The sequence below is a fragment of the Staurois parvus genome, unplaced genomic scaffold (genome assembly GCF_062004578.1).
Source record: "Staurois parvus isolate SC_StPar_1 unplaced genomic scaffold, SC_StPar_1.0 ptg001567l, whole genome shotgun sequence".
NCBI lineage: Eukaryota > Metazoa > Chordata > Amphibia > Anura > Ranidae > Staurois > Staurois parvus.
The window spans coordinates 1-25,177 of NW_028319363.1; the positions used below are offsets into that span (position 1 = coordinate 1).

General features: G+C 40.4%; 1 protein-coding gene across 1 annotated transcript in view; it reads right to left on the reverse strand.

The window, feature by feature from the left end:
• Nucleotides 1–852: 852 nt before the first annotated feature.
• LOC149435258 (F-BAR domain only protein 2-like) overlaps nucleotides 853–25,177 on the reverse strand; it is a gene marked incomplete at its 3' end in the record, with an annotated part of 70,282 nt that continues 45,957 nt past the window's right edge. The window contains exons 3-8 of the mRNA XM_089662854.1: nucleotides 20,282–20,356; nucleotides 20,050–20,191; nucleotides 19,800–19,952; nucleotides 13,296–13,400; nucleotides 4,764–4,882; nucleotides 853–964 (exon numbers count right to left, since the gene is read on the reverse strand). Coding sequence (XP_089518980.1) covers nucleotides 853–964; nucleotides 4,764–4,882; nucleotides 13,296–13,400; nucleotides 19,800–19,952; nucleotides 20,050–20,191; nucleotides 20,282–20,356 — 706 coding nt within the window. The remainder of the gene's footprint in view (nucleotides 965–4,763; nucleotides 4,883–13,295; nucleotides 13,401–19,799; nucleotides 19,953–20,049; nucleotides 20,192–20,281; nucleotides 20,357–25,177) is intronic.

Below are 25,177 nucleotides of genomic sequence, written 5' to 3' on the forward strand. Positions count from 1 at the left end.
GTCTGTGTATAAATAGTCAATGGGCTTGTTAGCTCTCACATGGATGCACTAAGCAGACTAGATACTGAGACATGGGGAGCACAAAAACTGTCAAAAGACTTGCATAAAAAGGTAATGGAACTTTATAAAGATGGAAAAGAATATAAAAAGATACCCAAAGCCTTAAATATGCCAGTCAGAACTGTTCAATCACTTATTAGGAAGTGGAAAATTTGTGGATCCCTTGATACCTAACCAAGATCAGGTAAACCAAGAAAGATTGCAGCCACAACTGCCAGAAGACTTCCTCGGAATACAAAGAAAAACCCACAGGTAATCTCAGGAGAAATTCAAACTGCTCTGGAAAAAGATTGTGTGGCTGTTTCAAGGAGCACACTATGACTAACAAAAATTAGCTGCATGGTCAAGTCGCTAGAAAGAAGCCTTTAATGTGCCAATGTCACAAAAAAAGCCCAGTTACAATATGCCTAACAATACCTTGACACTTCTCACAGCTTCTGGCACACTGTAATCTGGAGTGACGAGACCAAAATAGAGCTTTATGGTCACAACCATAAGCCATATGTTTGGAGAGGGGTCAAGAATACCATCCCCACTGTGAAGCATGGTGATGGCTCACTTATGTTTTGATAGTGTGTCAGTTCTAGAGGCAAGGAGATTCTTGTGAAAAATTATGGCAAGAGGAATATAGCATATTATCAAAAATACTGGAAATTTGCATTCTTCAGCAAGAAATCTGCTCTTGGACTTTCTAGCATAACAATGACCCTAAGCACAAGGCCAAGTTGACCCTCTAGTGGTTACAGTAGAAAAAGGTGAAGGTTCTGGATTGGCCATTTCTGATCTCCTTACCTTATCATCGAGCCACTCTGGGGAGATCTCAAATGTGCGGATTATGCAAGACAACCAAAGAGTTTGCATAGCCCGGGGGCATTTTGCCAAGATGAATGGGCAGCTAAACCACCTGAAAGAATTAGAAGCCTCACAGACAAATATTACAAAAGATTTACACTCCATCATTGATGCTTAAGGTGGCAATACACAGTATTAAAAACTAAGAGTATGTAGTCTTTTGAAAAGGAGTCATGTCATTTGTTGTCATATTTTGTTTTATGCTTGTGCCATTCAGTTATGACAGTTGAATATGAATACCATTAGAAATAAAAGAAATGTGTTTTGCCTGCTCACTCATGATTTCTTTAAAAATGCTACATACTGAATATTATCAATATAAGGAAACACTTGAGCACAAATGTACAGTGTGTTTTTTTTATTTCTTTTCAAATCAAAGAGATGCAGCAGAAAACATGCTCTTTGGTTTTAATCTTTTAGATCAAAATACCATGGAATAAAATATTCCAGGTTATTTTGATTTGAAAGTTAAAATAAGAGCAAGAATTCCTGTGCCACTCTTAACTGATTCAAAATTACAGGCGCTAGCTGGTGGGAGCCAGCTGGATCTTTATGCAGAAAGCATGTAGTGTGGATTATGTTATTGATCGCATGCATATATATATATATATATATATATATATATATATATATATATATATATATATATATATATATCCCTCCTGTGGTAAATTAAATTGATTGGACATGATTTCGATATGTACACACTTCTCTATAAAAGGCCTCACAGCTGTCAGTGAATATTGCTACAGAGCAAAAGCAATGAGGTCATATTAACTGCTGGCAGAGCTCAGAGAGAGGATTAGTGCAAAGGACATATTTGGGGAAGGCTACAAAACAATTTCTGCTGCACTGAAAGTTCCCTCCAAAATTCTCAAATGGAAGAATATTGGCACAACCAGGACTGGTCGCCAATCTGAATAATCAAGGAAAAAGGGCCTTAGTAAGAGAGGTGACCAAGAACCCAATGGTCCCTCTGACTGAGCTTCAGAGATCCTGTTTGGTGGTGGGACAAAGTTCCAGAAGGACTTCATGGCAGAGTGGCTAGACTTCAAGCGGTTCTGATACAGTATGCATTATCAACTGTTAGGCCTTTTCTTTCCAAATCATGTCCAATCAATTTAATCGGCCCTCTGCTCTGTCCCTCCAGAACTCACTGGAGGGACAGGCTATGGAGGGGGCCAGAGTGGTAGGCTCAAGCTTTTAGCAGCTCACTGAAAGCCTGAGCCAACTGATTGCAAGCATCTGGGTGGATCTCAACATTAAAGTTGGGCCAGAGCGCAGACTAGCTCTGTGATGTCAACCGAAAGTGAGATTTAGCCCACTGTCAACTGAATCTGGGTCACAGGATTGCATAAATAAGTGCACTCCTGTGACCCCCAGTCTATGGGGAAGTGCAGCTAACCCACACAAATTCACGCGTTAGCTGCGCTTTGCCCAAAGCACAGTTAAGACCACACCAGGACAGTGTGAAGCCAACCTTAGACCATGGGCTATATGCAGCTACCTTTAGATAATTGGAGACTAGCAAAAAAAAAAACAAAAAAAAAAACCTTGCTAGGGCCACCCCAGCACGCACCATATAACCCCATCCACTCCGTAAGACAGTTTTTAGCAAGCAATAAGGAAGGATGAAGATGGGGGGGGGGGGGTCTGTGTACTGTACTCCAAGGTAAGTCAAAATTCCTATTATCTTAATTATACAGTACAGGACATAGCAAATCAGAAATGCTAAAAGGCCAAAAGAAAACATGGGGTTAAACTGGTTGTAAAATCTCTGACGTGAAATATGAACAAAGCACTTGTCTCAGTCCAGAGCACCAAGTGTAATTTCTATCTGCTGCCTCATTCCTGTGCTATCTGCCTGAGTCACTTCTGACAGGTTTTCCTGACACCAAGAGGTAAAAAGTAAATAGGAAAGGGAGCTTTAGCACACAGCCTGTAAATGACAGCCTCAGCTGTGTTGCTGTGTGCCCCCTGCTTCTGAAAGTTCATACAAGCTGTATAAATTTGAATGGATGTAGAGAGAGAATACTGCAGATAAAAAAATATAACTCATGTAGGAGGATGTGTTTCATTTCAGGGGATCACTTTGTATGGGTTTCGGAGCGCTAGCCGAAGAACCACTTTCCCTGCCTGCTGGCACCCGCTGCCAGCAAGTCCCAGTCTACGGCCGGGATTGGCTGTGTACAATTACAGCCCAGAGCTCGGTGTTGACATTTAACACAGCTCTGTACACAGGGAGCGATCTGTCCAGCTTCGACTCCCTACAAAGCAGGGATGAGAACTGATACAGCTCCTAGTACAAGCAGCACACTTTACACATAGTTAGGCACACATTTAACCCCTGATCACCCTAGATGTTAACCCCTTCCCAGCCAGTGTCATTCGTATAGTGACAGTCTATAGTATTATCACTGAATTAATGTCATGGGTGATCTCAGTGGCAGTTAGTGTCAGATTGCCCGCCACAGTGATCAGCGCCATGATAAGTCACTGATCTTTGCCATTAGTAGGATTTAAAAAAAAAAAAAAAAATCCAGTATATATACACCATAGTTTGTAGGCGCTATGACTTTTACGCAAACCAATCAATATACACTTATTGGGATTTTGTTTTATCAAAGACATAAAGCGGAATGCATTTTGGCCAAAATTTATTAATAAATTAGATTTTGGGGGGTTTTTTTGTTTTTTTATTGGATGTTTCTTTAAAATTTTCAGTATTTTGTTGTTTAAATTACAAAAAATAAAAAACCCAGGGGCGATCAAATACCACCAAAAAAAAGTTCTATTTGTGCAAAACAAATTATATAAATTCTGTTTTGGTACAGTGTTGCATGACTGTGTAATTACTAGTTAAAACAGCATAGTACGGTATAGCAAAAAATGGCCTGGTCATGAAGGGGGTAGCATCTTCTGGAGCTGAAGTGGTTAAAGCACACAAAAAAAACTCTAAGATAACAGATTGAAGCATCTTCGAGCAAAAAAAGTTTGTTTCAGCTGAGACCTGAACATCCACATAGTAGAACTTTGAAAACGTGAAAATAAGACCAGGTGGTGGCCTTTCAAATCTAGTGTGCAGGTATTTGCACGCCTAACCAGAAGACAACCTTACAAGTAAGGTCTTCTGCCAGATTATCGCTTATTGATTCAAAGTGAGGTCTCTGAAGTAGAGACAGCACCAGATTGAGATCCCAAGGTGGCACAGGAGGTCAAATTGGAAATTTATATGAGCAACTCCCTGTCGAAAAGTCTTAGTTTTGCTGTAAGATTGTGAGGAAGAGGTTGCTGGAATGAAATGGATAAAGCAAAAACCTGTCCTCTGAGGGTTCTCAGGGCCAGACCCGATTGAAAAAGGCCAAAATACAAGTGATAGAGTATTGCCTGGGACTCAACTACCTGTCCCTGCACCAGGTGAGGTAAGCTGGAAGTTAGAATTTCTTGCTCTGAGTATGGTGGAAATAACATTCAGAAATACCCCTATTCTTAAGGACATGGCTTTCAACAGCTATGCCATTAAAGCCAGTGACTAAGAGGCAGCATAGACTAGGAGGCATTGGGCCAGTAGGTCTGGTAAGTTTGGAAGAGGCCAGAGCTCATCTTCCAGAAGTCTACCACATTCTTCTGAGCCAATATGGTGCAAGGAGTATCACCAGAACCTTTTCTCGACTACCTTACGCAGCAGTCAAGGAAGGATTTTTATCTAAGGGAAGACATAGACCTGCCAGAATTGGATCCAAAGACTCACCAGATCATCTACTGCAAAGGCTAGAGGAACTCTGGTCTTGGCTACAGATTTGTTCTGTATGAGTTGAATCTGGAGGCCAGGATATCCACATTTGGTTTACCCACCTTTGACAAAGATTCTGAAAGATATCTGGTTGCAGAGACCATTTCCCTGGGTCTCGGAGCTGGCAGCCTGGGAAGTCCGTTTCACATTGTCCAACTGTACTCTGAATGGATGACCCTGCAGAAGGGAGGTCCAGTGTTGTAGGGACAATTCGATAGGGACTCTTTTGAAAACAAGATGTAGTAGCCAAAATGTAACATTTCCAGCCTCTAGAAACCTACGATTCTAGAAGTGCCAAGAGTTTTCCAAAAAATCCAGACAGGCAGAGAAATCTGCTTTTTTAGACAGGTTGCATGGCATATATGTGCCTGAGAAGGAGCGATCGTTAAAAAATGATGGGAGCGTTGTCATAATCGGACACTGCTCCAGGACAAAGGAACAGCTATCATTTAAGCAATGGTTAGTTTCCTATAGGCTGTTTGCGGATCCCCAGAGGGTTATGGAGTGCCGAATGGATAGGGTTGTGTACGTCCAGAGACAGGAACTGCTATACTCCAAGTACTCACTGTGTTACTGTGGCTTGTTATATATAAAAGATGGCAGCAGGAGTGCAGCAATGTACTGTGTGCAGTTTCAGCAAAAAAAAAAAAGCAGGTGGGAAGGAGTCATTCAGGAGGCATGATGCAGTTATCTCATCCTCCTGAGACTATGTCAGAACAAGAGGAGAAAAAAGCCAAATTTAAATTGCTTGCGCCAAGAAACATAACAGACAAAATGGCATGGGTTACCACGATAAAGTTAACAGCCACCAAAGCCTCTGCCTATAGATCTGAATAATGTCCTACATACTACGGATAATGGTAGTAAAAGCCAGGAACCAGTGTAAATAAACAGTGATGCCCTCTCCTACTGTATCTTCAAAGCTGGACCTATCAGAGGTTCAGGCTTCACCCATCACAGTGGGCTTAGCTCTGAAAGACTCATATTAAGGGTATGGAAACCAGAAAAATGGGCCATGGGCCTGGAGCTGTATAGCAACCCTGTGGCTAACTATACATGTTGCACTATGTGACAAGGGTAGTGCCTAACACAGGATCCAGTGCCAAAGAAAACATTACAGGCTGGCCCCACATAGTGGTGTCTTGGTATGATCCCCAAGGTTAACATCAGTTAAACCTAGATAGAAGCTTCAGAGGAAAAATGGAATGGTTAGAAAAATAATTCTCTAGAGAAGAACAGACCCATTACCTTAGAACACTAGAAAAATACTGAAGTTTCATGCAGAGGGCAGAGTAATATGGTGAGCACTGGGGCCGCCATAGCAAGATTTGTACCCGTGTTCAGTCACAAGAACATAGCTGCATGTAATCCACCGTCTAAGAATACAAGTCCTGAACTGTACAATTAAGATGAGTATAATTTGTGGACCAAAGAAAATTGGCAGGCCTTTCAGCTAGCAGAAGAAATAGACAGGCACATTTTATTTACTGTTATAAAGAATCTGTCACATATCAGGCAACATCTCTTTGCTGTAGAGTTCAATGATCCAGAAATTATGCTTTTAAAATCTTTGTTCCCACGGCTGAGTAATCAATGGAAAAATCTGAGGCTTTGGAGCCTTTTATTTATACTATTTTCAACTCTTTAGAAAGCTGCATATAAGCTGTAATAGTCTCGGAAGCTTTTTGTGTCTGGATACTGGGGATAATCATTCAGGATTGCTGTGCCCAGGTCAAGGTTTGTATCATACTATATCGTTAGCCTGGTCTATCACAGACTCAGAGAATGTGACACCTTGTCTAATTACTAAATTGTTTTAGTTTGTGGATATTCCATTTATGTAAACTAATGTGGACTGACCCTTAAAGTGTTTCTAAAGGCAGAAGGTTTTTTACCTTAATGTAGTCTATGCATTAATGTAAAAAAAACAAAACAAAACACTTTGTGCAGCTCCCTCTTATACTTACCGGTGTCGATCCAGCTCTGTGCAAAAGAACAACATCACTACTCTCTCCCCCTTCACTGGCTCAGAAGCAACAGTGGGAGCCACTGGCTGCTACTGCTGTCAATATTAGGCAACGGGGAAGGGGCAAGGTCGATCCTCACTGTATGCGTCAATGATGACAGAGCGCAGCTCAGGAGCGAGCCCACATCAGTGCCCCTTTAGAAAGCAGCTTGCTATGGGGGTACTAAGCAGCGAGGAGGAACCAGGAGCGCTAGCAGGGGACCAGAGAGGAGGAAGATCATGGCTGCACTTTGCAAAGCAATTAAAAGAGCAAGTAAGTATAACATGTTTGGTATTAAAAAAAAAATATATAATCCCTTTACAACCACTTAAGTGTTTAAAAGAGACAGGCATTTAAGGAGCTGGGGGCATCAATATAAAACAGACAGCTATACAAAATACTCCAAAAATGATAGGCACAAGCTATAGTTTTGAAAGTGTTAGCAACTGGGATTTGTTTAGAACTAAGCTAGAAATTGGAATAAAAAATTATAACAAAATGTGTAAGCTAAAAATTGCCTATCTTACATAAAGACAACAATGAACAAGCATTGAGGGGAATGTTCAATGTGCCAAACCATGTAATATGCCACTGATACTTTTACAACAAAATGTAGGTAGTCATAAAAGATCACCCATACTTCCCCACTGAGCACAACTGACTATTATAATGGTGCAAACAGCATACGTCATTTCTCAACCAACCGCAACTGCGCTGCACTTGTGCACCATTCCAGTTTCCACCACAGTACTGACCAACATACATGCAGTGGCACACTATGTACTAAAAGCTGCTATGCGATATACACTGTGCTATAAACTACATTCTTTAGACTGCTCAACTCTAAACACTTCATTGTACAGTCACAACACTACAGATTTTCCAAGGAATTTGGTGCTTCATGCTTGCAGTAAAAATTCAAGATAGTTTTATTCATGTGGGCTGTTCCCCTAACAGTAAGAGCTTGTAAAGAAAAAAATCTATTAAATATACTGACCTCTTCCTCTGACGGTGCTTAGGCAAGGGTGACCTTCCTTCCAGTGAATGCCTAATAGGTCAGATCTTGTGAAAAAATGTTCATGCGCTGTGCTATAGCATCATCTTGCGAGATCTGCGCTACTCTACATTCCCAGGGTGTTTGCCAGATACATGGTGACATCACATCGCGGTACAGAAATTGGAGAGAGCTATTACTGATGGAGGAAGTGGACCTGATTTTTTTAAAGCAAACTTTACACATATCCCTTTACGTTGAACATTCCATGAGGCAGAAATGAGATCATGGCACTGTACAAGTGTAAGTGTATTCCATTAACATACAATTGCTTTTGCAGTACAAGAAAGATGCAAATGGAGATTCAGAAAAAATAAAAATGTTTTGCTAATACAGAGAGAGACCCGTCACTGCTGACTTTCAAAAGGGTACACACTTTGCGGCCATTATTCTTTACTAACTACTTGGCAAGGAGATGACCCAGAAAAAAAAGGTGTTTATTAAAGTGGTTCTAAAGGCTGAAGGTTTTTTACCTTCATGCATTCTATGCATGAAGGTAAAAACCCTCAGTATTCAGCTTCCCCGCAGACCACCTCCCCAATACTTACCCGAGCCTGATCGCGATCCAGTGACGTGCTTGAGAATGGCTGCTCTCCCAGGTCTCTGCTTCCTCACTGGCTGAGAGACACCAGGGGGAGACATTGGCTCCAGCAGCTGTCAATCACAGTCAGTGAGGAGGAAGCAGGGGTGGAGCAGAGCCCCATTCTATGGGTCTTATGGACACTCAGAGAGGGGCACGAAAGCGAGCATACATGAGTCCCTCAGAGCAAGCTGTTATAACAGCACTCAGAGAAGAGGAGGAGCCAAGAGCGCCAGTGGGGAACATGAGAAGAGGAGGATCGTCGCTGCTCTGTGCAAAACCATTGTATAGAGCAGATAAGTAGATAAGTATAACACATTTGTTTTGTTTTTGTTAATTCTACCTTTTATATCACTAAGAGTCAGGACCCCAAAAATGCTATTTCTGGTTCTGTGACTAACTAGGTAGTAAATTAAGGCTAAGTTCACACTGGCATTGAAAGCAGGCATTTGAGGGGCATTTTTAACGCTCCCCAAATGTCTATGCAAATGATAGTATGCACAGCACACAGTGCTGTTCACGTTATCAAAACATGGAGGGTTAGCATTGCTTCACTTTGCTTCAAAACTGAAGCCTCATGTCGAGTCTGGAGGAGTTTGAAGCCTTTCAACGTCTCTCATTCAAGTCTATGGTAACACTATTATAGGTGTTTGTGGTGCGATTTTAACACGCCCCAGAAACGCACGAGTCAAAAACACCTATTAACGCACAGTAATGCTATATGTCCGTTTGTTAGGAGTTAGCATCTTGAGTCAAGTGTGAACAAAGGATAAGGATGAAAGCTGCAGAGCATGCACTTTTAAAAACAAGTCTGATTCACAAGTCTGCATCACTGCAAAGTCTTCCGTCCGGGCAGGTGCCTCTATGCATGCATATACTCATGTGCTGACAGGAAACATGCAGAAAGGATGAAAAGAGCAGAGTAGATGACATACTGGGGTGGATTTACTAAAGGCAAACAGATTGTAGTTGCACTTATTTACCCCAGAGTTCAGTAAATGTAGTAAAGCTCTGCTGATTTCCATCAACCAATTATGTGCAAGCAAAAATGCATTTGTTTTTCCCTTGCACCTGATGTGGGTAATCTTTACAAAGTGAAGCTTTATCACACTTACATTTACTAAAGGGAACTGAGTGCAACTGCACTTACAAAAGTGCACAGTCTATTTGCCTTTAGTAAAACCACCCCATTGTGTTGCTACCCCTTCAATCAAGCTTCAGCATGAGGCAACATCTTTGTCTTTCTAAACTAACAGATAAAACAGTTCGCATATTTATTTAGCTTTTTGTCTGGAACTTAGTACTAACATAAGCCAATACTTTAGAAAGGCCCCTGTGCTAGAGCAAATGTACACAAGAATGCCAACTAGTTCAAGTTAGTTCAAGCAAACATGCCTAGATTGTACTGCAAACACTTCAGGGTTTATTATTTTTACATATACATATTTATGTATATATATGTATACATACTTTTACATATTGCTGCCCAGTAATTCTAAGTTGAACTTGTACTGTTTAAAAGAAGAACAGACAGAACTGCAGACAAGATACAATGGGCACCTCTGTTAGACCATTTAGTCTGGTCTTCTCCATTAGGCTTTCCAAAGGAATGTCAACAGCTATGGAGCCTACAGTTTTTTTTACTATAGAACAGCTCTATGTATCTGTGCATCAAAATATGTAAGTTGTATTGCAAAAACGTGCTATGTCTATGTGTGTAACTAATAGCTGCTGGGCCCTGGTATTGGACCTAATTTTTGGAGAGTAAGGCGTATGAAGTGATCCCACAATGGGGTGTTTGTGTAAGAAAGCTTCAACACTTCCAATTCAGTAGTCCTTAGCTACAGCCGTATATGGGAAATCATTTGCTGATATCTGGACCTCACATGTCACAGTTGAGGACTGACAACTTAGTAGGGGTCAGGCCAGACAAAAGCTCAATTCCAACTTAAAGCCTAACTCCAAGTATACATTCATTTAAAATAGTTTGTTTGGGTCAAGCTGGCTCAAACAAATTATTTCCTATACTAATAAATAGGCCCGCTGCCAGAGCTGTATGGAGAAGCTGGTGGATAATTTCACAATTTCTTCCTCGTCCAATCAGAAGCCTTGTACTCATTGATAAATACAAGGCTTCCTGTGAATGGCTGAGCAGCACTCAGTCCAACTCAATTTTGAGTCTATGACTAAGGCCTGTGTAGGCTGAACAGCGTTTGTTCTTGTCTTGGAATGTTTTATCCCATATAAAGAAATAAAGTGAAGAAACTATTTTTTGCTGCTGCCATTTTACATGCTTGCTGACTTCAAAGTTTAATGATTAGAATAGTGTATGTAGCGGATACTACAGTGCCTTGAAAAAGTATTCATACCCCTTGATATTTTCCACATTTTGTCATGTTACAACCGAAACCGTAAATGTATTTTATTGGGATTTTTTGTGATAGACCAACACAAAGTGGTACATAATTGTGAAGTAAAAGGAAAATGATAAATGGTTTTCAACATTTTTTACAAATAAATATCTGAAAAGTGTGGCCTGAATTTGTTTTCAGCCCCCTTTACTCTGATACCCCTAACTAAAATCTAGTGGAACCAATTGCCTTCAAAAGTCACCTAATTAGTAAATAGAGTCCACCTGTGTGTAATTAAATATCAATATAAATACAGCTGTTCTGCGAAGCCCTCAGTGGTTTGTCAGAGAACATTAGTGAACAAACCACATCATGAAGGCCAAGACAGGTCAGGGATAAAGTTGTGGGGAGGTGTAAACCAGGGTTAGGTTATAAAAAATACCCAAAGCGTTGAACATTTCATGGAGCACTGTTCAATCTATCATCCAAAAATGGAAAGCGCATGGCACAATGGCAACCCTACCAAGACATATCCATCCAAGTAAACGGACAGGCTGGGCAAGGAGAGCATTAATCAGAGAAGCACCAAAGAGGCCTATGGTAACTATGGAGGAGTTGCAGAGATCCACAGCTCAGGTGGAAGAATCTGTCCACAGGAAAACTATTAATCACACACTCCACAAAACTGGCCCTTATGGAAGAGTAGCAAGAAGAAAGTCATTGTTGAAAGAAAGCCATAAAAAGTCCCATTTGCAGTTTGCGAGATGCCATGTGAGGGACACAGCAAACATGTGGAAGAAGGTGCTCTGGTCAGATGAGACCAAAAGTGAGCTATGTGTGGCAGAAAACACTGCACATCACACTGAACACACCATCCCCACCATGAAACATGGTGGTGGCAGCATCACGTTGTGGGGATGCTTTTCTTCAGCAGGGACAGGGAAGCTGGTCAGAGTTGATAGGAAGATGGATGGAGCCAAATACAGGGCAATCTTACAAGAAAACCTGTTAGCCTCTGCAAAAGACTTGAGACTGGCGCAGAGGTTCACCTTCCAGCAGGACAACGACCCTAAACATACAGCCAGAGCTACAATGGAATGATTTATTTCAAAGCATATTCATGTGTTAGAATGGCCCAGTCAAAGTTCAGACCTAAATCCAATTGAGGATCTGTGGCAAGACTTGAAAATTGCTGTTCACAGACACTATTTGACAGAGTTTAAGCTATTTTGCAAAGAAGAATGGGCAAAAATTTCACTCTAGATGTGCAAAGCTGGTAGAGACATCCCCAAAAAGACTTGCAGCTGTAATTGCAGAGAAAGGTGGTTCTACAAAGTATTGACTCAGGGGGGCTGAATACAAATGCACACCACACTTTTCAGATATTTATTTGTAAAACATTATCAAAGTCATTTATCATTTTCCTTCCACTTCACAATTATGTGTCACTTTGTGTTGGTCTATCACATAAAATCCCAATAACATACATTTACGTTTTTGGTTGTAACATGACAAAATGTGGAAAATGTCAATGGATATGAATACTTTTTCAAGGCACTGTACATTCAGTTTATACTTGGCTGAAAGCAGGCGCATCCATTAGTAAAGGAAATAAGACTGTCTGGCCCAAACAAACTATTTAATACAAACGTAGACCTGCAGCTAGGCCTTTAAGTGGTTGTAAACCTCAGACATGAAATATGAACAAAACATATCCCTCTATAGTGTGTACTTGTCTCAATTAAGAGCGCCAAGTGTAAATTCTGTCTGCTGCTTCTTTCCTCTCCTATCTACACGAGTCACTTCTGACAAGTTTTCCTGACACCAAGAGAAAAAGGTAACGAGCAAGGGACCTCCAGCTGACTGACAGCCTCAGCTCTGTACCTGTGAGCTGTGTTAAGGGGGTGTGTCCCCTCCCTCCAATCAGCTCTCATTGCTCTCCTCAAGGAGCTCTGCAAAGTGTGATTTCAACTCTCCACCCCCTGTTGTCTGACAGCTTAGACAAGCTTTATAAATTCTGAACTTTCAATGGATGTAGAAAAAAGAAGAATGCAGACAAGCAGGTACAACTTATGTAGGAGTAGTTGTTTCATCTCTGTGTATCACGTGAGGCCAGTCACTTCACTGGGCATATGGAAGGGTTTACAACCACTTTAAATTGAACCTGTAAAAAACCTGGGCGTTTCTGACCAAGCACATGATGAAAAATGGAAAAGTAGTAGCTACTTGACAAGAAACATAAAATTCAAACCTTACTTGTTTGCTTTTGTATAATGTGGATTTGTTGTGGGCCTAATGCAGCAGCTGTTACCTATATGAACAGTCAGTGCTAAGAGCTTTTTCCCTCTCATTTATTATAAAAAGAACAGTGAACTAATTAGGAAAAAAAAAGGAACACATCTGGTTGACCGCTCAACTATGAACACTTTTCTTGAAACCACTTGAATAAAATCACATATCCACAAACAGTGGATGACATTATTAGAAAATATCTAAAGCATTTCAAGCTCACTCAGCGCTTATTCATAGCTGAAAGTAACTTGTTTTTTCCTATGTAGATGAATATTATGTTCATTATTTGCACAAATTGTATTCTTACCTGTGCAGTCTCTGCCATCTTTTGCTCAAAGTCAGATTTTACAGCAGCGTATTTCTCAACACAGCCCTTGTAGCTTTCTGTGGCTTTCTTGGCTTTTAATGATGCCTAGTAAAACAAAGATTTGAAAAGGTAAACGTTACTTAAAAAGAAACCTAATTGTCTAAAGCCAATACTGCCTAGACTAGCTAAAAAATAAGCATTACAGACAGCAGTCACCATTAAGTGCCTGCTCTTATCCTCCCATGTGCTCCTACACTGCCCTGATCCATCACCAGAACCCCTAGGAAAAAAAACAAAAAAACAGTACTTCAGTATAGGGGTTCCACAAGGGAACACCCCTGTCTCCTAAAGCATGGCACCAGAGTGGCTAACAAATTAAAGAAAACCAGAAATTGTGCTAATTGTGCCATTTTATGCAGCATAACTATTTTAAGAAACCTGAATAAAAATGTTGAAGATTTAGCACCTGTTACATATGTATTTTTTTAAAGCACATCATGCATTTTACAGAGTTTCAAATGCTTTGATTTAAAATGCAACAAAAAAGAAAAACGTGTTTTCAGTACATTTTCCATGTGTTGCCTCTGGCTAAAATGTAACGTGTTTTTACAAAAATCCACCAAAGATGCAACCAGCAGGATTTTTTAGAAACGCAAAGCACTGTCCTCTAATGTAACGCACTGATGTGAACAGCTTTATATATTACAGTGGTAATAACACTTTCATGTTTTAAGTGCACGGTTATCCTGCTTAGTATTGCGCATAAGATGCAGGTATGAACAAGCACTTGACAATAACTGTGAGATATCCCATAGCTTACAACCCTCTGCCAGAGCAGTTATAGTATTTTTTTTTGCAGTTAGGGCCTGAAGGTTAGTTAAAACCACCAAAACATTATATAATTCCTGAAAGAAAAAAAATAGAGGTAGTTTTTAATGTAACATATTAGTTCAACTATTTTTTAAAATCCGTATTTTCAGTAAAGCATACACAAAAGATTAATTAGAAAACACAAATTATTACCCAATTTTTGGTAAACAATAACAGCTAAGAAAATGTTGAGTAAACTGATACCAAACATGCCAAGCCTTACAATTGTGTGCGTCTGTGAAACGGGGACAAGTTACAGTATCTGAAACTGTCCATAGGCGACAATTTTCAGGTTATCAGTTCAGAGTTTACTGTGATCAGTTGGTAACTGTTAATCATTTTTGCATACTTGGGCACACCCAATGCATGGGTTTATGCTTGTACTGTATGTACAGGGGGAAGGACGGCTTATTTAAAAAAAAAAAAAAAAAAAAAGTGTGTTTGATTTTAACGTGGTCACATTTTTTTTGTTTTTACTTAGTGCTATCACATAGGTGACTTATTGCTATCACATAGAGGCCTTACACCGATAGCAGTGTAAGGGTGAAGAGAGTTTGTTTCTCTGGGACAGAAAATAGGAGGAATTCTTCCTGACAAGACTCACAAGGGTTTAACCCTTCCTTACTTGCACTTAATTTTTGTGGTGTCCCATGCCTCTGCCTGGTACACATCCAGAAATCTAAAACAATTCCTCAGCATGTTATAGCTGGGTAGGTTTGAACTGAAACATAGGCCTCACTCCCATGATGCAACAAGAGCTTTCCCAAGTCATGTCCTCTATGGACCTGACTAGCAATCAGCATTATGTAGGTGATGCTTTTAATTATGTATTTTGCAAAGCGTCATCTACTTCATTTGTATATTTCCTGCTCTCATAATTCAATAAACCGCAAAAAAAAAAAAAAATCATTGAATTGCTTATATAATAATCAGGGTTTAGTGTTCTTTCTTTTGTATTGAAAACAGAAAACAAAGGCCATTTTTTTTCTTGCACAACATATGAATATTTGAGGCAGGAAGATCCCTTAAACACGAATGGTTTTTGAAAAGTACCATTAATTCTTAAAAAGACGTCTGGTATTATGGCACATGACCAGTTCAAATGTAAATTTGGCATCTTTAAAAAAAATGTATAATAAAGCAGGTCATCAACCCATCATGCCACGCACTCTTTTTTTAAACCAAACAATCTGCAAGCTCTCTGTATGAATACTTGTGACTAAAAATAATCACATCCTAATTGTCTTAACATGGGTGGGGGACAAGAAAACAAGGCTGAGATTAGCTGTGACAACTATTTTATGTGGATTAACTCCCTTGCGTCTAAAGTTAAGAACATTTAAAAGGACAATAACCTCAGAGCATAAATAGAAAACATAACATACTGTATACTGTACAAATGCCTTATTTCAACAGGTCTGGCTGAATGCATATCTGTATTTACTGGCAGACCTATAAGTAGGGATCATGGGATGACAGTCCATAATGCCTACTCAGTTCCCTTCTTGTTCCCAGGATAGAGGCTCTTTAGTTGTCCCTGTTCTTCACTTCATTTAGGCTGGCATACAACAGGCATCTTAAGTGGAATTCAAGTCTGGATCTAAGCTTAAAACTGCTCCCACCACCCTTCTAACTACCCTGTAGAAAGAAGGTACAAGTATACAAGTCTCTATTTTTGTTCCATTTAAAAAATGGAAGCAGACCTAAGTGGATATAAATGGATAGAGTTTATTTTTGCATTGGTTGCAAGGAGCCGTCACCAGTCAACGTCCTACCAACCAGTGACTCATCAGGGGAATCCCTGCGGATAGCAGAATGTAAACAAATTGGGGGGGGCTGCAGTGTGTGTGTGTGTGCGCGGAAGGGGGATGGGGGGGCAGTGTGTACAGAGAGGGTGGAGAGTGCACGCAGAGGCTGTCACTTGCCAGCTCCAAATGACATTGCCAATTCTCCGCACCGCTAAAGTAAACAAAGGGGCAGGGTAATCCTGTGACATCACCTGGTGACACCACCCCTTTGTTTATTTTAGTGTGGGGAGATGCGGAGCTGTCATTCGGCCCTACTGCTGAGGTAGCCAAAGGGGCGGGGTCACTATATGAAAAACATATAGTTGTGCTTACATTACATAACGCATGCATGGAACTCAAAAACTTTGTCTGCTTGAGCTCTATTAGTGGCAAATCAAGGGATTTTAGTAACATGTTACTATACACCCCCTTCCCTACCCTCACTGTGACCTGCTGATTGTAGATGCAATGCTTCGCACGCTCCTGAGCAAAAAAAATAATACAAGCACATTTTATAAACTGCTAAAATATGTGCATTTATATATTTTTATTGGTGAGCCTTTAAATTGATCATACACTAGTAGACTTTCTTTTAAAAACTTTTGGCATTCAAATTGTTAGTGTGGTTATACTGTAGTCAAGGTTTGTTTTCGACTTAAGTGACGAAAAATTTGATTGACTTTATCAGTGAATTTACTTTTCATTCGAGAAAGTCCTATCACATCAAAATCAAATGTTAAAAGCGAACATTATTTAAATATTTTTGAATTTCATTCTTCGGCATCCAATGTAAGGATGAGAATTTTTGATTGAATGTCTTTGAAAATCTACTAGTATATGGTCAGCGTTACATTCAGGTCAGAGACGTCCCTACCCTATGCATCTGACCTTTATAATTTGCAGTCCATCTCATCTGGTCAGTGAGTCTTTCTGAAGGTAGTTGTGGATAAGGGCCCTTTCACACAAGCATTCAATCTGGATCTGTCTGTCAGATTTTCAGACCAATCTAGACTGAACCACAATGTATGTCTATGGGCAGGCAGATATAAACAGACGTGTATCCGGCGATTTATGTGTGCAGAAAAAAAAAAGTTTGATTCCTTTTCCATTCTTGAGAACATTAACAGATGTCCAATTACGTCCATTTGGTTTTAAGGAAGAAACACTTTTCATTTATACTTTTGCCCACCTACATAAAACTTTTTTCTTCAAAAGTCAACAGGTGACGTCACCACCTAGGCTCTGCAACGGTTGTGGTCGCTCTCTCCTCTTCCCTGAAGCCAGCCACATGACTAAACCAGATAGCCCTTAGATTAGGTGAGTATATACATCTTTCCTTTACAAGCTAGTTAGTATAGGGCTTATAGGTTTAGACTGCACTTCTACTTTAAAGTGATATTAAACCCAGGACCCTGCATTCACTCTATCTGGTCTCCCACAGTACACACAACATGGAAATACAATTATTTTAGTAAATATAAAGCGCTAAATACTTTTTCTCATCAGCAGTTAGAGCAGTCTTGTGACTTCAGCAGAGCACTGGTTAAAGCTTGCTGGAGGAGTTTTCTTTCTGCTCTAGGAGGATGTGAAACCCTTGACCCTCTGTCTGGACAGTGCTGATTGGCCCTGTGCTGATCACATGAACTCTCCTTAGGAAAAAAAAAACAACAACTCTCTAATACACACCAAACTGAGCATGTGCATGTGACTACAGATTCAGTCTGTGTCAGCTGGTCATTTCAACAAGAGGGGCAGAGAAGAAAAGATCAAACAGCCTTTTTACACCATGCAGAGGATTAACCCCTTAGGTTCCACAGTGAGTATAACAAGCATACTTTTCTGCAAATACAGACTGATTTTACTGTTGTGGGTTTAGTAAAACTTCAAGGTGTAGGATCCATTTCCAAGGACATTGTGTGGTGAATAAAACACAGCTACACAGAAAGATTGTCAACTCTGAAACATTATTTTTTTTTTGTAGTACATATTTGAACTTCAGCACTGGTTATGTATGTGGATATATTATTCTATTTATTTCATCACAGCTGCTTTTAAAATTATAATGGTTTCCAAATCTGTTTATTTGTTGGCGCAGTTGTAGGGGATATATTATCACCTTCAAGCATTGATTGTGGTGTAGTGCATATGTTTTGTTTGATTTTGCCTTCTAGACATACACTTTAAGCCTAGTACTCAAGTTAGCCAAAAGAGAGCGTATATGAAAAATAGGAGAGATATGACAGTGAGTGCAGATCTGCATTCAGCAATCAATGCACCCCTGTTCTTTGAGCCATAAAGCTTATTGCAAAGATGTAGCCTGCCTTGGTAGAATCAATCTTTGAAATGCCTGAGATACTGCAGGTATGCGATTGGGTGCTCGGTAATTCCTTAACCAATGCAAAAGTGTTTTTTTTTCTTTACAAAAGCAAATGCCAGCTTAGTTTTATTCATCTTTTAGCACAGAATAAGGAAGATACTGTTGCCAGTTAATACGGCCTTTGGTGTTTTCCTCTTACACGCAGTTTAAGGATTTCCTTGTATTACATTATGTCTGCAGACAAATATGGGAACTGCGGCAATAGGTGAGGCTGCCCATTTCTCAAACAGCAATAGTGTGACAGCAGGGCCAGTACACAATATACTGTACAATCAGGCTAAAATGAAGGGCTCTCTAAGATTCCCTTTTCAAGAGAAAGATTAGAATATGAACTGCACTGCAAGCACATTGAAGGACTCAAAGCCTAAATCCATACTGCATTTAGTTTCTAGGACTGCATAAAGCATTCAGTTACAGTGATGGCCCAGAAAAATCATACAAAACATGAGGTCACAAAGAAATCCCATATTTGCATACAGCAAGTGAAATTTAATTTCTATGTTCACGTCTAAGCAAATGGATGCAATAAATGATAAAGTAGCAGCGCTAGCTCTACTGGATGAACGTGTGTCACTATAATAAGCAGGAAGCTGTTAAAATAATTTATTAAAACCTCTAAATATAATTACAGACAACATTGTTATCTGCTTTTCTTTCAGAAGAGCAGTAAACATGCAACCTTGGAACCTGCCCCTTCAATTACATTATGCTAATGGACAGCACAGTGAACAAAAGGTGGCTAAGGACTCATTCAAAAGGATGCAGAACAGGAGTTTATTTAACGCGCCCAGAAAAACATGGAGATTTATGCAGGCAGCCCATGTTAGTCAATGGGACACAGCACCCACACATCTGAGTTTGACAGGTATGCAGGGATGGGTGCATGGCCCCGAACACAGTCAGTGTGTCATGCGCACATCCTTGCACACCTTTCAAACTTGGAGGCGAGTATACAGTTGCTGTGTCTCCACTAACACAGACTGTCTGTATGCGGTTCTATGCTGCCCTAGATGCATAAACAAATATCTTTTCATGCTATACAGGCCTTTGCACTCCCGTGAATAAGCCCTATATTGGAAGTTTGTCTTTTAGCCTTAGTATCCTTTGTACTATTGTTGTGGAGTTTCCATGTACAATTTGTATCTGCATGAGGTTTTCAAGGGCACACGGACACTGCTAAACTCCTTCTGAAAAAGCTAGCTACCTGGTTGTTATGATGATCTCTGGTGTTAACACTTTTGAGTCACAGACCCTCAAAAGAAGTATGAAGCAAGTGATGCAAGAACTCCAGATCTGAGATCTAGTGAACAGAAAATTGGTGTGACAGCCAGAAAATTAGCATTTTTTGAAAAAGAGGTCAGCATTCTACATAATATTCTCAGGTTTCCATTAAAGCAAAGAGTGTTGTCAGTTAAAACACAACACCCAGTTCATTATGTTTCTCTGGAGCAGAAGACTTATCTTTGTTACCTTTTCTATCTCTTTCTGGGCTGCGCCTTCCTTCTTCAGCTTCTCCTGCTCCACACACTTGATGTTGTACAGTTCCTTGGCTTTCTGCAGGGCTTGAGTAGTACTCTGAATGTTCTGTACAGCCTCCAAAGTTCCAGATACTTCCTCCTTAGTCTGCCAAATGTAAACAAATAAAGAATCATCTATTTAATTGTCCAACAGCTTTTAGTAAGCCCAGATTAATAGAGGCAATCTTTCAAAAGACAGATACCTTTTTATGAGACTTCAGTTGTTCTTCCCCATATTTTTGGAGCTCTTTTATAAGGTCCTGTAATTTCTTGACAAGTTCTAGATGACAGCCAGCAAGCTTTTCTGTTGAAGTTTTAAAGACATCCCAAACAGGTCCAAAGGTCCTATGTAAGAAATGGCATGCCAAGTCATTTTTCTTAAATGTAAATTGAAATCTTAAAAAAGCCTACTGTTGTTTAATTACTCAAACATACCCAAGTTGTGTATAATTGCTAGCAGTCTTGGCAAGTTTGGTCATTGACCGAGAATAAGCGTCTTCAATTGTCGACCTGTGAAGGTAGTTATAGAACAAGTTGGGGTGTGTAAAGCAGACCTGACAGATTTTAACAAAATGATAGGACAGGGATAGTACAAGTAATATTTAATTTAATTATAAAGACCTCAGAGCAAACCCATGATTACAAAAGAGTGGTAGTCACATTATTTAATATAGGGGACCTCAAGTGTGGCCCCTGACATCACCAAAAAGCCACACATAATATTCAGTAAATGTCATGCTACAGCAGGCTATCGGACTGCAGACATACAACAGGAGACGGTCAGAGACTGCAGACACGACACGGGAGACGGTCAGAGACTGCAGACACGACACGGGAGACGGTCAGAGACTGCAGACACGACACGGGAGACGATCAGAGACTGCAGACACGACACGGGAGACGATCAGAGACTGCAGACACGACACGGGAGACGATCAGAGACTGCAGACACGACACGGGAGACGATCAGAGACTGCAGACACGACACGGGAGACGATCAGAGACTGCAGACACGACACGGGAGACTGCAGACACGACACGGGAGACGATCAGAGACTGCAGACACGACACGGGAGACGATCAGAGACTGCAGACACGACACGGGAGACGATCAGAGACTGCAGACACGACAGGGGAGACGATCAGAGACTGCAGACACGACAGGGGAGACGATCAGAGACTGCAGACACGACAGGGGAGACGATCAGAGACTGCAGACACGACAGGGGAGACGATCAGAGACTGTAGACACGACAGGGGAGACTATCAGAGACTGCAGACACGACACAAGAGACTATCAGAGACTGCAGACACGACACAAGAGACTATCAGAGACTGCAGACACGACACAAGAGACTATCAGAGACTGCAGACACGACACAAGAGACTATCAGAGACTGCAGACACGACACAAGAGACTATCAGAGACTGCAGACACGACACAAGAGACTATCAGAGACTGCAGACACGACACAAGAGACTATCAGAGACTGCAGACACGACACAGGAGACTATCAGAGACTGCAGACACGACACAGGAGACTATCAGAGACTGCAGACACGACACAGGAGGCTATCAGAGACTGCGGACACGACACAGGAGGCTATCAGAGACTGCAGACACGACACAGGAGGCTATCAGAGACTGCAGACACGACACAGGAGGCTATCAGAGACTGCAGACCCGACACAGGAGGTAAAGTTGATCCAGAGAATATCCGTTTGCCACTCGGGGGATCAGGAAGGAATTTTTTCCCCTGCAGGAGCACATTTGATCATGCTTTGCTGAGTTTTTTGCCTTCCTCTGGATCAACTGTGGGTATAGGATTATAACTTTTTTTTTTTTAATTGGTTGAACTGGATGGACTTTTGTCTTTTTTCAGCCAGACTAACTATGTAAGTATAGCTGCCTAACATGGATTAATTAGCACCAATTGATGTGACAGTGAAAATCACAGGTAGAGGCAGACCACTTGTATACAATGGCAGACTCTGTTCATCTGGCCTCACAGGAGTATGACGTGCATACCTCTCCCATTCCTGGCACCATCAGAGGGTGGAGTCTAGAAACTGCAAGAGCTGATTGTCTTGTTTCACTGAGTTGTCTTACACTGATCGAGGGATAAACACTGCCTAAAACTAGGTACACTTAATAAAACCTACTAAAAACATGCACATTGCCTTGCAGAATACAGAGAAAAGAAGCGAAAAGTCAAAAGGTAAGAAATCATAATTGCAAAGATTACTGATATATCAAAATACCTAATGTGTTTAAAAAAAAACAGCCTTTTTTTTTTTTTAAGCACGCCATTTCTAACATATACTGTAAACTCCATAAACCAAGTACATTGTCAATACCCCTACCAAGAGCTTTATGTGTAATACAGAATTAAAGATGTCAAATTTAATTATAAACAAATTGATTACACTCTAATCAGGAACATGCACATCTAAAGGGATGCTAGGAATATGTTCTTTTATATAATGCTCAGTATCAGCAGTACAGTGACTGACACCAGTCCTGTGGATCACGCACACATGACAAAGAGCAAAAATGACTGATGACAGAGAAAGCCAATAGACAATGAAAGTATAGATCAGGAGGAGAGGGGATTGATGATGATTGAAGATGTTCAGATAGGCATGAAGGCAGCTAAAGACAGCTGCTTGCAGCGTCAAAGGACTACTACTTTGGAGATACAAACTCGAAGGGAATCCGATTCAACACAGAAGACTTGCTACATGTGTGGGAAAGAAAAGATAAAGCTGAAATTCAGCTTTAAATCTTTTATAACGGTACAATTTTGGCAGTAGAACATTTTCACAGCTTAAGAATAGCCATGGGGGGTTGTCCCTTCCCTGCTGTGTGCCAGTGTAGAAGCTTTTTATGAAGCATTCCAAAGCATTAGCCTTAAACTTCCCAGCAGTAAAATGTTTTAAAGAACAGTAGTTAAAGTGGAAGTTTAGTCAAAATCTAACTAAGGCTGAACCTACTCCCACTCTAGGCCTATTTTATAACACCCTGTAAAGAAAAGATCTGTATAACCTATTCAGAAACCATTCTGGTCTGGTCACATGATCTCACCAACGGCGTCTTCTGTGTAGAGGTGAGATCACAGAGAACGACTACAAATGCCTGTCACCCATAGGCTTACTATGGGGCATCTGTTGTCGGCTACCCCTCTGGAAAGGACCCTTTGCCAGCTCCTTCCCCACAGCCTGCACTGACAGTCTGGTGTTGATGACCCGGGGAAGTAGTGATGTCACTTCCCCCATTGTGACAGTGTTAGGCCTAGCAATTAGCTGCTAGACCTAATCACTGTCATGGGAGGTGGTCACATTCCCCTCTATACTCAGGTGTGGATGCAGGGGAGAGCTGGTAAGGAGAGCATAAGACCGATGAAAAGAAAATAATGCTAGGTACACTTTTGGGAAAACACTGCAATAATTTAAAACACATGGTCATGTATTATGCTATACCTTCCCTTTAAAATGCGTATTATAAAGTGTAGATTTCCGACGTTATAGGAAACATCTAGAAATCTTAATTGTACCTAGGCAATATACTGAAAAATATACAATTTGTCTTGAACTCCTCTGTGCCTACAGCCTCCTACATTGCACTGTATGTCTCTGACTGCTAGTCTCAGAAGATCTGGATCAAGATTTTGTGTTCTCACTGCTGAGCAACTCACTGTTGTCCGATATGAGAAAGCAATAGCTTCCTCTACCAAATTCGCCACCTCCACACAGGGATGCAGTGCAGAACAAAGCATGAAAAGTCAATCACAGGAAAAAATCAGCTGCAAGGAGACCACAATTAGTCCTGCTTTTTTGGGGGCACAAAGTTTAGGTCCTGTTTAAAGTGTGTCCACAGTCCAGTTTTATCATTAAACATTTAGAGAGCCCCATCGCCAAACTAATATTAGTTTTTCAATTTAAAACTTTTTTTTTCCCTTTTTTTTTTTTTTTTTTTTTTTAAACAACCCTGATGTACAGATGACACTCAGGGCTCACACATACAACCAAAACCTAAAATTCTGAACAAAATACAAATGGTGGCTTCGAACAAAAGTTTTATATCCAAGAGCTAACAATAGGTAAAGCATCAAAAAGGGTTAACTTTTACAGCTGGTAACAACTGCCAAAGTCAGTGCTTTTTGGCAACAATTTGGATGCAATAATTCAGGAATAAATAGGACACAGCTGGAATCACAAAGCCTTGACTGTTCCAGTGACAAAGAGCAATGACACGAGGCTGACACTACTTTGCGCCATCGATTCATGGGACTCATGATAATATTAACAAATGAAATCACAAATACTTCATACATAAAATTATCTTTCTGTTGATTACTCTGGCTGCATATGAACCCATGTTCACTAGCAATGCAACAATTAGTCATTGCTTCTGAATAAGTGACAGAGTGCCAACAAGCAATAAACATTTAAGGCGGTTCCCAAATCTTCCAGAATGCTGGGCAACGAAGGCCATGGAAGACATATAGAATGTGTACACAGGTAAGAATTAGGTCATTTCAGACCTCACTGGCTACATACAATTCTAATGTGAGTGAATTGCAAAGCAGTGAAGCCAGGAAGAGGCAACGAGCAATGACAGCATAAACATACATACTGTACATGTACATACACACAAATACATATATACACACATACATACAAATGCCTATTTCAAGACTAAAACATGTAAACACATTTGACAATTCGTCCCTTACTTAGTGTAGTTCACATATAAGTCTCCAAGAACTTTAAGAACCAAATTACAAATTATATTCATCCTTCAAAGAAAAAATTTACAGCGGTTTTAATCATCCCCTACTCTATCCAAAATGAAAAAAATAGGAATTTTGACTTACCTATAAATTCCTTTTCTTGGAGCACAGTACAAGACACAGGACTTGTATTCATAGACCATGAGTTATATGCAACTACCTGCAGGTGTATTGCATATTCCTTGTCATGATTCAGTGCAGGACAAAAGGGAAAGAACAATGTGCTCAATGAGATGGAAAGAAGAGACCACCTTCATTGGCATGAAGGAACGTTTTGGTCTAAAACCACTTTATCCTTGGGTAAAACAAGAATGGGTTCTTTAAAGGAAAGAACTAATTCAGAAAAATGGCTAAAGCCTGGTACGTGGTAAAGTTTTTTTTCATTCTGGCAGATCACAGTACTATCACAAGTGATTTTAGTACAGCAATCTCTCTAGTTGTGCTACTGTGTTATGACAGGGGGACCAACTCCCTGAAGAAAATTCATGATGAGGGATTGTGAGGCAAGAGGTTTCTGGATAAAGAAGAAACCTGTTCT